This window comes from Hyperolius riggenbachi, chromosome 7 (assembly GCF_040937935.1).
Source record: "Hyperolius riggenbachi isolate aHypRig1 chromosome 7, aHypRig1.pri, whole genome shotgun sequence".
Taxonomy (NCBI): Eukaryota; Metazoa; Chordata; class Amphibia; order Anura; family Hyperoliidae; genus Hyperolius; species Hyperolius riggenbachi.
In genome coordinates, this window is record NC_090652.1 from 49,339,245 (window position 1) to 49,352,359 (window position 13,115).

At 48.4% G+C, this 13,115-nt stretch overlaps 1 protein-coding gene across 1 annotated transcript in view; it reads left to right on the forward strand.

Annotated features, from left to right (window-relative positions):
* The first annotated feature begins 1,129 nt into the window (after positions 1-1,129).
* LOC137525511 (serine protease 33-like) overlaps positions 1,130-13,115 on the forward strand; it is a 117,146-nt gene continuing 105,160 nt past the window's right edge. The window contains exon 1 of the mRNA XM_068246636.1: positions 1,130-1,166. Within this exon, the coding sequence (XP_068102737.1) occupies positions 1,130-1,166 (37 nt within the window). The remainder of the gene's footprint in view (positions 1,167-13,115) is intronic.

Here is a 13,115-nt window from a genome sequence, read left to right on the forward strand (position 1 = left end):
CACGAAAACAGGAACAGGCGGGAGATAGGATCCACAGCACTAGCGAAAGTGACTAGCGCGATCCAGGTACAGAGTAGCAGAACAGAAGGATCCACAGCACTAGCGGAAAGTGGCTAGCGCGATCCCGGTAGACAGAACAGAACGATCCACAGCGCTAGCGAAAAGTGGCTAGCGCGATCCAAGGAGACAGAACAGAAGGATCCACAGCGCTAGCGAAAAGTGGCTAGCGCGATCCAATGAGACAGAACAGAAGGATCCACAGCGCTAGCGAAAAGTGGCTAGCGCGATCCAATGAGACAGATCAGAAGAGATAGCTGGTAGCAACCGCTACTCCAAGAACAGAGATCAGAACCATTTCCTGTCGACCACCATTGGGACAGGACAATGGCAACAGAACAAACAAACAGATAAGCAATCCTGACTGCACTAAGGAAACCTGCCTAGTGCAGTTTTCCAGGAATTACTCTAAGCTGAACTTCAAACAAAGAGCATGGCTGACACTCTCCAGAGTGTTTCACAGGAAGGAATCCATATGAACAGCAAAGCATTGTGGGACACACATAGTACTTATAGTACACGCCTCCATTGAATGTGGCCAGGCAATTTGCATGACAACGTATGCAAATTCCTCAGCAAGCACAAGCTGCAAAACTGACAGAAGCTCTTCTTTCCAGAGTCCTGCAGCATGCAAACCCAAACAATGGTCAAAAAGCTGCCTGCCTGCACAGGCAGCTGAGCAGATCATCACAGAGCAGACTTACAAACAGCCAATCAGAGATTTGCTGGCTTGATTTTAATTGGGAAAATGTAACTGCTTTCAATCTCACATTATTGATGCCAAGGGCCCCAAAGCTCGCAAACTTGGTCAGTGACTGATTGTGAGTCAAGTTTAAAAAAAGTGGGTGGACAACAACATTTTTGTGAGTATATATATATATATATACATACACACACCACACATCAATGTCAGGTGTCCACCTCGGGGTACAGGTCCCATGCTCATAACCCTGCAGGCTATGTGTCATCACTCTGAGGAACGAGGAAGAACCACAGGAGACAAAATTATCAGACATTTCCTCCTTGCACAGGAGAGAAGAGACCATAGCTGATATTCATCCTCTGTACAGAAATGGGAGCCCTCACTGCTCTGATCATACTGACCACAGGTGAGTCCATCTCAAATCAGATCACAGCATGGAACAATACAATCCTACATAAGTGAATCTGTGTATTCTCCATAGACTTCAGCTCTGAGAGTCCTTTTTATATTTTACTGCTTGGAAGGTTTTTGATACCATCTCTAAACTGTGCCATATAACAGAGCAGGACATATTTGTGTTGAAAAAGAGCTGTCAGGCAGGTTTAGGCTGTTAGCCCTCAGTGAGGATCAGTTCACAATGAGCCATAGACTAAACAGTCAGTTCGGGGCGTGTGAACAGTTCAGTGCCTGCTCTGAATGTTTTTCGATGCAGCGCTTGTCTGCCTCGGTGTCCCGCTGGCCCCCTGAAAAGCTCGACAACCCAGCAGCGAGTCAGCTCTTCTGCATCAGGCACTTGTGCCCGTGCGTCCACATCATCTGGGGCATAGTGCCCCTTCACAGTTGTACTGCACAGGTGTAGTACGCACCCAGTGAGGTGCATGTGGTGAAGTGGTGACCCACCGGTGGGTCACCGATCTTTTTGGGAGGCTATCGGGACACCAAGGAGGACTGGAGCTGCAGCGAGGGACTGAAATGGCTTCAATGGCTTCTGTGAACTGAGCCTCGATCCCACATGAAGGGTCATTTGTGTTGACATTCCACTGCCACCCACCTCATGATGACACCTGGTACTCAGGTTAGGTCCTAACATGAGTCTGGCACTCGCTCTGTGGTCAGAATGCAGCTGCTAAAGTGAAAAACTCAGGCCTACCTATTCAGTAAGCCAGCACCTATTTAGTAAGGAGTCCTTGGGCAAGATTCACTAACACTGCTACTGCCTACTGAGTGCACCTTTAGTGGCTGCAGCCCATAGGCGATTGGTTCCTACCCAGACCTGCATCGTATATGCTCCTACTTACTGCCTGATGAAGCAGAGTCATTCCTGCGAACCCATTGCATTGATCCCCTGGAGTATATAATACATTTTTGTTAATATTACATCAGCTTTTCCTTGTGTCTGTTTGGAGTAAGTAAGTCCACCACTGCCTCCTCTACTTTTAAATGTTTTATACTTCTAACGCCTCTGTTCCTACCGTGTACAAGTCCACCCCAGGTGGAGGGGTGTTACCCCCCTTTTTCATTTCTACGGAGAGCTACTTCTTAATCCTGAGTGGGGACAGGTTTAAAGTGGATCCGAGATGAACTTTTACTCATAGAATAATTGTGTTCCTTTCCTATTGTTTATAGGGCATTCCTCAAGCCAAATACTTTTTTTCTTTTTTTTTAATACTTTAATTCCCTATAAACTAAACAAGCCACGCCCACAGGTTTTCAGAGAGCCAAGGCACTTTCAGACAGTAGCAAGGGCTCATGGGAGCTCAGTCTGGGCAGGAGTAGGGGGAGGTATTACTAGCCAGAGATTTCAGAGGGAGAGGGGAGGAGGGAGGAGGAGGGGGTTAGGTTTTTTTGCTCAAGATGCAGATAAGCCTGCCTCTGTCTAATGTTTACAAACAACATGGCTGCTGTCATTGTATCACAGGAAGAAAGAATCATATTCTATTTAAGCAGTTTGCAGGTAGCTTTGCTGTGTAAACCATCTAAACTTTAGATAAGATATATAGACAAGTTACTTGTTATAGTTAGTTTTTCATCTCGGATCCGATTTAATCTCCCCACCTGTATTTACAGTGGTTGTCTTTGAGGTAACCCTGCTTTGTGAGTATAACTGCATTTACTCTGCCATCAATCCACTCTAATACCAGTACATACTACACTATATTGGGCTCTCGGTTCTCTCTTTGTATCTCAAGCACTGTGAGTTCAACAGGAGAAAATCTATGCAAATGTTGGGATTATTAATAATACGTTACTAAGAACATTATATTTTTTCTCATTTGCTGGTTAATGAGCTCCCAAAATCCACCTGAAAAAATCCTTGGAAATCGATAGATAGATGTAATGAATAGCGGAGATGCCGCCGCGTGGTCTGGCGGCTGTCTCCGCGTTCAGACCGGCGGTTTCCACACAGCAACATGTGTCTGGTTTGTCTGGACCTTCTAGTGCACACAGATGGATAACTACACGTGTGCGCGCCAGGCGACAGGACATTTATACCAGCAGAAGGGGAATCAGCTGATCAGGCCGATCAGCTGATCCCAGCTGGACTCTGGATTGGCTGAGTGGCTCGGGCGGAGCTGCACAGCACTGCAAGTATATATAGATCTTGCTTGTCAGTTGCTGGTTGTCTGCCGTTGCGAATACTTACGTGTAAGCACTCAGACCTCAATCAGATCCCACAGTGTGTTAGGACCAGGAGGACCTGGGAATTCACACTTAGCCAGATTACTCTTGTGTTATATCTTAGACCAGTTCCGGGGTGTTGTGACCAAAGACCTCACACCCAAGCTTGGGGATACTGTGTCATTGCTGTGTTATACTTTAGACCAGTTCCGGGGTGTTGTGACCAAGGACCTCACACCCAAGCTTAGGGATACTGTGTAATTGCTGTGTTATACTTTAGACCAGTTCCGGGGTGTTGTGACCAAGGACCTCACACCCAAGCTTAGGGATACTGTGTCATTGCTGTGTTATACTTTAGACCAGTTCTGGGGGGTTGTGACCAAGGACCTCACACCCAAGCTTAGGGATACTGTGTCATTGCTGTGTTATATACTTTAGACCAGTTCCGGGGTGTTGTGACCAAGGACCTCACACCCAAGCTTGGGGATACTGTGTCATTGCTGTGTTATACTTTAGACCAGTTCCGGGGTGTTGTGACCAAGGACCTCACACCCAAGCTTAGGGATACTGTGTAATTGCTGTGTTATACTTTAGACCAGTTCCGGGGTGTTGTGACCAAGGACCTCACACCCAAGCTTAGGGATACTGTGTCATTGCTGTGTTATATACTTTAGACCAGTTCCGGGGTGTTGTGACCAAGGACCTCACACCCAAGCTTGGGGATACTGTGTCATTGCTGTGTTATACTTTAGACCAGTTCCGGGGTGTTGTGACCAAGGACCTCACACCCAAGCTTAGGGATACTGTGTAATTGCTGTGTTATACTTTAGACCAGTTCCGGGGTGTTGTGACCAAGGACCTCACACCCAAGCTTAGGGATACTGTGTCATTGCTGTGTTATACTTTAGACCAGTTCTGGGGGGTTGTGACCAAGGACCTCACACCCAAGCTTAGGGATACTGTGTCATTGCTGTGTTATATACTTTAGACCAGTTCCGGGGTGTTGTGACCAAGGACCTCACACCCAAGCTTAGGGATACTGTGTCATTGCTGTGTTATACTTTAGACCAGTTCAAGGGTGTTGAGACTAAGGACCTCACACCCAAGCTTAGGATTACTGTGTCATTACTGTGTTATACTCTAGACCAGTTCCAGGGTGTTGAGACCAAGGACCTCACACCCAAGCATAGGATGCTGTGTTATTCATTAGACTAGTTCCTGGGTGTCGAGACCAAGGACCTCACACCCCAGACTAGGATTGTGATTTATATCTGTTATGACCATTTGCTCGGGTGTTGCCGACCTGGCCTGCCCGACCCTTCTGGCTGTCACTCATCCCTCGAGTGTTTAGTCTGTCTGTACTACCCGTGACACTATTCCACCCAGTGTCAGCTAGCTGCAAGGACCTCTTGCTCATCAGAGAGTCCTTCCTGCAGTGCAGCCAGTGGCCTCTATCCCATTGGAGTCCCCTGGCTGCAGTACAGTCTGATTTCCAGTTTACCAGGTAATCACTGGCTGCCAGATTATCTCTATCTCCTCTCTCAAAGAGATAGTCCCTGCACAGCCCAGGGCCACCTGCCCCTCAGGTGGTTCCTGGCCAAGCTGCCCGTATCTCCCACCTCACGGGAGATAGCCTACAGTTACACCAAACTCTTACACTTCATTAGGTGTCCAGAGGTTAGCCATACTTGTATTATTGGTGATTCTGCAGATCATCCATAATCAAGTATACATCTGTATTATTGATGATTCTGCAGATCATCAATAATCAGATTCTCTCTGTGTGCTGACACCAATCATTACAATAGATAGATAGATAGATAGATAGATAGATAGATAGATAGATAGATAGATAGATAGATAGATAGATAGAAAAAGTTGCTTTCATGTACGAAATATAGAATACTGTTTCTTTATTAAATATTTGTGTTGTTAAATGTTAAAGTATTTTATAAACTGTTATAAACAGTGTAAAGGCATGCATGAAATGGAGGCCAGGGATAAATGGGTGTCAGATGAAGCCGATATTTGTCTAAAGGATAAATACCATTGTGAATTTAGTGCCAGATGAAAATGGAATTTTTTTTACAGTGGTAAGGATCATGATAGTAAGACATTGGTAAATGTTACCAAGAAAAACAACACACGACCAGTATATGCTGTTCAACCACCTGCTATTTATTAATATGAGAAGGTTTCTTTTAAAAGGTTGCAAGTCAAAGAATAACTTGACAGTAGATGTTACATATAAATATATGCACACAGGTTATCCCTTAAAGGCAAATACGCCATAACTTTGTCTCAGCTGTAGACATTCTAGGCAACCACACGCAACCAAAATTTTGTACATTCCAATATATATATATATATATATATATATATATATATATATATATATATATATATATATATATATATATATATATATATATATCACCTACTAAATAACCATGAAGATAGTGTAATACCACCTAGTACTCCATCCTCCTTATTTGCCCAATGTGCAAGTGGTAATAACGCTATACTTTTCGTGAGATATGTAGTGCAAAGCAGTTCATTGTGACACACGGGATGCTAGGTGCAGCTCTGATAGTGCTGGTAAAAGTCTCTCCCTGTAAGGCAGTGGAAGTAACGTTGGTACTGTCCAGTGGGTTCCACAGCTCCTGTGTGGGCCCCTTAAAGGGAAAGAAATATCAAAAATGTAGACAATATTTTTTTCAATATTAATTCAAGGCGCTCTGGTTATTAGGATGACAGTCCAGTGTAGAGTGCGCTCTCACTAAGTATAGCAAGTACTTCACACAGATTTTATATTCGCAGTTCAGCGCACATTATCCACACAATAGTACATTGAATTACAAGTCACTCAAATGGAAAATTCTTTAGATGTAGTCTCTTCTTAGTTCCACCACCAGAAACACCCAACAGGAAACGCACTCACCAAACGCAGTGCGACCACTGCCAGACTGGTCAAATAGCGCTCTATTCCAGGAAACCTCAGCACTTCAGGTCCTGGTCCTTATGCCACTTTACACATTCCACTTGATACTTGTCCATACCTCGAATTAAAAACCTCCCATAGCGTAAATCAGTTTAAAACCACTTATACTTTATTAAAATAACTCACTCACATGTTCCTAGATGTTTATAAGGCACAGAGTTTTGTTCCACGGGCTCTCCCCCGTTAGCCAGGCTGGGCCAAACTGCTCTCTGTAGATATTCCCGTATCACGCCGCCGGCAACTTCCTGGTGCGTCCAATCCCCGCCCGACTAGTTTCGTCACTCCCTCGTGACTCATCAGTAGTGTTGGGCGAACAGTGTTCGCCACTGTTCGGGTTCTGCAGAACATCACCCTGTTCGGGTGATGTTCGAGTTCGGCCGAACACCTGACGGTGCTCGGCCAAACCGTTCGGCCACATGGCCGAACTAAGAGCGCATGGCCGAACGTTCCCCGAACGTTCGGCTAGCGCTGTGATTGGCCGAACGGGTCACGTGGTTCGGGCCCGAACGCGCTCTGATTGGCCGAACGGTCACGTGGTTCGGGTAAATAAATACCCGAACCACATCATATCTCCGCCATTTCTCTGTGGGTTTAGCTTTGGGTAGGCAGGCAGGGTAGTTCGCTCTCCAGCCACGCTAGCCAGGGTCCCCCCCAGTCATTGTGTGTCGCTGCTGGGAACAGTAGTACACCGCTCGCTCAGCCACACTATATATAGCATTGTTTACTGCCACTGTGTACCTCGCTCAGCCACGCTATATATAGCATTGTGTTTTCTGACACTCTGTGTACACGGCTTAGCCTGGCTATATAGCATTGTGTGTACTGCCACTGTGCACCTCGCTCAGCCACGCTATATATAGCATTGTGTTTTCTGACACTCTGTGTACACGGCTTAGCCTGACTATATAGCATTGTGTGTACTGCCACTGTGCACCTCGCTCAGCCACGCTATATATAGCATTGTTTACTGACACTCTGTGTACACGGCTCAGCCAGACTATATAGCATTGTGTGTACTTCCACTCTGTGTACACCGCTCAGCCAGACTATATAGCATTGTGTGTACTGCCACTGTGTACCTCGCTCAGCCACGCTATATATAGCATTGTTTACTGCCACTCTGTGTACACGGCTCAGCCAGACTATATAGCATTGTGTGTACTGCCACTCTGTGTACACGGCTCAGCCAGACTATATATCATTGTGTGTACTGCCACTCTGTGTACACCGCTCAGCCAGACTATATAGCATTGTGTGTACTGCCACTCTGTGTACACCGCTCAGCCAGACTATATAGCATTGTGTGTACTGCCACTCTGTGTACACCGCTCAGCCAGACTATATAGCATTGTGTGTACTGCCACTCTGTGTACACGGCTCAGCCAGACTATATAGCATTGTGTTTACTTCCACTCTGTGTCTGCTGGGCCTGGGAACAGTAGTACACCGCTCACCCGCCACTGTATAGCATTGTGCTCTGTGTCGCTGCTGGGAATAGTGGTACACCGCTCACCCGCCACTGTATAGCATTGTGTTCTGTGTCGCTGCTGGGAATAGTGGTACTGTATAGCATTTCTGTACTGCCACTGTACTGCTGCCAGTCAGCGTGTACTGTAAGGATAAGTGAAATGAGGAAGAAATCCGGTGAAAGAGGAAGGGGCAAGGGAAGAGGTGTTTCCCCTGACGGTTTACGTACAGGCCACAGGGGAGCACCCAAGAAAACCCACTCAATACCGCCCATGTTGTCCAGGACAACAACCCTCACAAATCCAAAAGAACAGGACCAGATAATTACTTGGATGACCTCTCAAGCGTCCAGCAGTGGGTTAAGCAGCACCAGCACATCACGCACGAGGTCCGAGTCCTCAGCCAGTTACAAGGAGCCAGTGGGCACAAAGCTGACACAACCGGCAGCGACACCACGCACACAACTGCCAGATAACCAGTCCGATGAATTACCTCAGGACACAATGGGGTATTCGCAGGAGCTATTCCCAGCCCAACAAACTTCCACCTTTCAAAGGTCAATGGAGGAACAGCCAGAAATGTTGTGCCCGGATTCACAACCATTAACTGTGGGAAATGCACCGCGCACTGAAATACAAGGCGAGTCCGAGGAGGACTCGGAAACCCAAATCCCAGAGCAAGTTGGGCAGGAGGGGTTGCAATTGCAGGAGGTCGGCCGACAAGATCTGGAAGACGACGTTGGAGTGAGCTGCGCAGAAGTTGTTCTGGGGAGCTCTACTCCACGGCGGCGGCCCCCCACAATGACATATGACGAGTTTGAGGAGATGGAAGAGGAGGGTATGGACAATGTGGACATAGACCCAGATTTTGTTTGTGACCGAGAACATCGCCGTCGTAGCAGCAGCACAGATGAGTCTGTTGAAGAACCCACTGCTGCACGAGTTCGCCTTGTGCCACAAGGTAGGCGGCGCGCAATTTCAGGCACCACAAGCGTGGAAGTTCAAGTGAGAGGCAAAAGAGGAGCAAACAGAAATCGCCAGCAAGGCAGGTGCTCCAAAGTCTGGGCTTTCTTTGAAGACTGCACTGAGGATGTTACCATGGCGATTTGCAAGGTGTGCAAGACCCGCCTGAGCAGGGGGAAAAGTATTAACAACCTCTCCACCACCAGCATGAGCCGCCACATGCTATCCAAACATCCCACTCTGTGGGCAAACGCGGCAGGACAGGGTACCAGCAACACTGCCTCCCTTGGGTTCACCAGACTCACCACCAGACCCGCCTCAGCAGCAGCAGTAGCCCAGCCATTGCGTGGTTCACAACATTCACAAACATCACACGACGCTGACACTGTCACTTTCCGGAGTAGTGCTCTTGAGGTCTCCCAGTGTTCATCAAACACAACAACCAACAGCCCTTCCGTGTGCAGCGCTACGGTTCAGTTGTCTGTGCTTGAGATGTTTGAGCGCAAGAGGAAATTGCCAGCAAATGACCCCCGGGCCGTGGCAGTAACAGCCAGCATAGCCAAGCTTCTGGCCTGCGAAATGCTGCCATATCGAGTGGTGGAGACAAACAGCTTCAAGGGCATGATGTCAGTGGCCATCCCACGTTACGTGGTTCCCAGCCGCTACCACTTTGCGCGCTCTGCAGTGCCTGAGTTGCATGAGCACGTGGTCAGCAAAATAACCCGAAGCTTGAAGAATGCCGTTGCCTGCAAGGTTCACCTCACCACTGACACCTGGACGAGTGCGTTCGGCCAGGGTCGATACATCTCCCTTACCGCGCACTGGGTGAACCTTGTGGAGCCTGGCAGCGATTCCTCACCTGCTACGGCGCGGGTGTTGCCCACGCCGCAAACAGCTGCACCGCCGTCCCTCCCACTGGATAACAACAGCAGCACCTACCTCTCTGACTCCTTCTCCTCCAACGCATCTCAAAGCTGTACCTCATCCGGAAACACTAACCCAGCAGCAGTAGGATCGTGGAAGCAGTGCAGCACAGCTGTTGGCATGCGTCAGCAAGCGTTGCTGAAGCTGATCTGCCTTGGGGATAAGCAGCACACAGGGGAGGAAATTTGGAAGGGAATAAAGGAACAGACGGATTTGTGGCTTGCACCGCTGGACCTGAAACCGGGCATGGTTGTGTGTGATAATGGGAGTAATCTCATTCGCGCTTTAAGGTTGGCTAAGCTGACACACATCCCTTGCCTGGCGCACGTGATGAACCTAGTAGTTCAGCGGTTCCTGAGGACATACCCAGGCGTGGCCGATCTTCTGTTGAAGGTGCGTCGAGTGGCCAAACATTGTAGAAATTCCAGTACTGCTTCGGGGGCACTCGCCAAGATGCAGGAGCGCTTCAATCTCCCCCACCATCGCTTGCTGTGTGATGTCCCTACGTGCTGGAATTCTACGCTGCACATGCTAGCACGCTTTTGCGAGCAGAAGAGTGCAGTGGTCCAGTACATGACGGCGCAGTACCGAGGCGCATCCGGACAGCTGCCAAGCTTCTGTGGATCCGATTGGGCCAACATGTTGGACCTCTGCCAAGTCCTCCAAAATTTTGAGCAATCCACGTTGCTTGTGAGCAGTGACAACTCTTCAGTCAGCATTACCATACCACTGCTGTGTTTACTGAAGAGGTCAATGTTGAAAATCAAGGAAACAGCTGTCATGATGCAACTGGGGGAATCTGAAGGAGAAAACGATCAGCGTGATGGTACCAACATCAGGCCATCCGCCTCAGGGAACGCTGGCCCCAGCAGCTATGACGAAGAAGAGGAGGAGGAACAGCTGGAGTTGGAGCAGGAATTTCATGCCACCACTGACGAGGGCCAGAGCGGTGCACGTTGGACTTCCACAATTCAGCGCGAATGGTCAGCAGAAGCAGACCAGGAGGAAGGTGACGACTATGATGCATCACAACAACTATCACAACGCTCACAAGAGGATGATGAGGATTCTGGTAGGACTCTGGCACACATGGCTCAATTCATGCTAGACTGCATTGAACGCGACCCACGCATTGTGCGCATTCTGGACAACACCAATTACTGGGTTTATACCCTTCTGGATCCACGGTACAAACACAATGTTCCAAAACTGCTTGAAGAAAGAGTCAGACAGGTCAAAATGGAAGAATACCAGCAGGCCCTTGTGGAGACTTTAGAGAGGAGATTGACATCCTCCCCCTCCTCTAGCCAGTTGTACGCCGACAGACTGACTTCCGCAAACCCAGGACGACCAGGAGGGCAGCAAACAACGCAAGCCGCAGCTAGTGCCCAAAAGGGAATGGTATCGGCAGTGTCCTTGGAGTGGGAAAATTTTCTGACACCCATGCAGCAGCAGCCCACTGAACAGCAAGCGTGCAGATCCACCTCCAACACCGATCGCCTGGAGAAGATGGTCAAGGACTACATGTCAGATGACGTAGTTGTGTCGAACAATCCATCTGCACCCTTCAACTATTGGGTATCGAAGCTAGACACCTGGCACGAACTGGCAATGTACGCAATAGAGGTGCTGGCTTGCCCGGCAGCCAGCGTTATGTCGGAACGCTGTTTCAGTGCTGCCGGAGGCATCGTCACAGATCGGCGTATCCGCCTCTCCACAGAAAATGCAGACCGTCTGACTCAAATTAAAATGAATCAATCCTGGATTGGAAATGACTATGCAACACTCCAGGACCCCAACCAAGTAACATGACCAATGAACATCTGGGATGGTGTAGCGTTTCCGGTCCCTGTTTATTGAACCTCTCATCTGTATTACATTTATGACTGCATGGCGGCAAAAAGCATTGCTGCTATATCCGCACGCTTTTTGTCCTCATGCAAGGCCTGGGTTGTTGTGTCTCAAAAAGCATGGCCTTCTCCTCCTGCGCCTCCTCCTGTTCCATCACGTCTGCTGCTGCTGGGTTAGCGTTGCCGCGTGGTCCCTGTTTATTGAACCACTTATCTTTATTACATTTATGACTGCATGGCGGTACAAAGCATGCTATCCGCACTCTTCTTGTCCACATGCAAGGCCTGGGTTGTTGTGTCTCACAAAGCGTGGCCTTCTCCTCCTGCGCCTCCTCCTGTTCCATCACGTCTGCTGCTGCTGGGTTAGCGTTGCCGCGTGGTCCCTGTTTATTGAACCACTTATCTTTATTACATTTATGACTGCATGGCGGTACAAAGCATGCTATCCGCACGCTTCTTGTCCTCATGCAAGGCCTGGGTTGTTGTGTCTCACAAAGCGTGGCCTTCTCCTCCTGCGCCTCCTCCTGTTCCATCACGTCTGCTGCTGCTGGGTTAGCGTTGCCGCGTGGTCCCTGTTTATTGAACCACTTATCTTTATTACATTTATGACTGCATGGCGGTACAAAGCATGCTATCCGCACGCTTCTTGTCCTCATGCAAGGCCTGGGTTGTTGTGTCTCACAAAGCGTGGCCTTCTCCTCCTGCGCCTCCTCCTGTTCCATCACGTCTGCTGCTGCTGGGTTAGCGTTGCCGCGTGGTCCCTGTTTATTGAACCACTTATCTTTATTACATTTATGACTGCATGGCGGTACAAAGCATGCTATCCGCACGCTTCTTGTCCTCATGCAAGGCCTGGGTTGTTGTGTCTCACAAAGCGTGGCCTTCTCCTCCTGCGCCTCCTCCTGTTCCATCACGTCTGCTGCTGCTGGGTTAGCGTTGCCGCGTGGTCCCTGTTTATTGAACCACTTATCTTTATTACATTTATGACTGCATGGTGGTACAAAGCATGCTATCCGCACGCTTCTTGTCCTCATGCAAGGCCAGGGTTGTTGTCTCTCACAAAGCGTGGCCTTCTCCTCCTGCGCCTCCTCCTGTTCCATCACGTGTGCTGCTGCTGGTGCTGGGTTAGCGTTACCGGTCCCTTTTCGTGGAACCTCTTCTCTGTATTACATTTATGACTGCATGGCGAAAAAAAGCATGTTACCTGTGCAAAGAAACATGACATTTTCCACATTTAAAAGACAGTTTATCCTTTGAAACTTTACAATCAATTTTCTCAAAAACTATAAGCTCTTTTTCAAATATTTTTTTCCCCTTGTACCCACTCCCAAGGTGCACATACCCTGCTAATTTGGGGTATGTAGCATGTAAGGAAGCTTTACAAAGCACGAAAGTTCGGGTCCCCATTGACTTCCATTATGTTCGGAGTTCGGCTCGAACACCCGAACATCGCGGCCATGTTCGGCCTGTTCGGCCCGAACCCGAACATCTAGATGTTCGCCCAACACTACTCATCAGGAACTGTACTATTG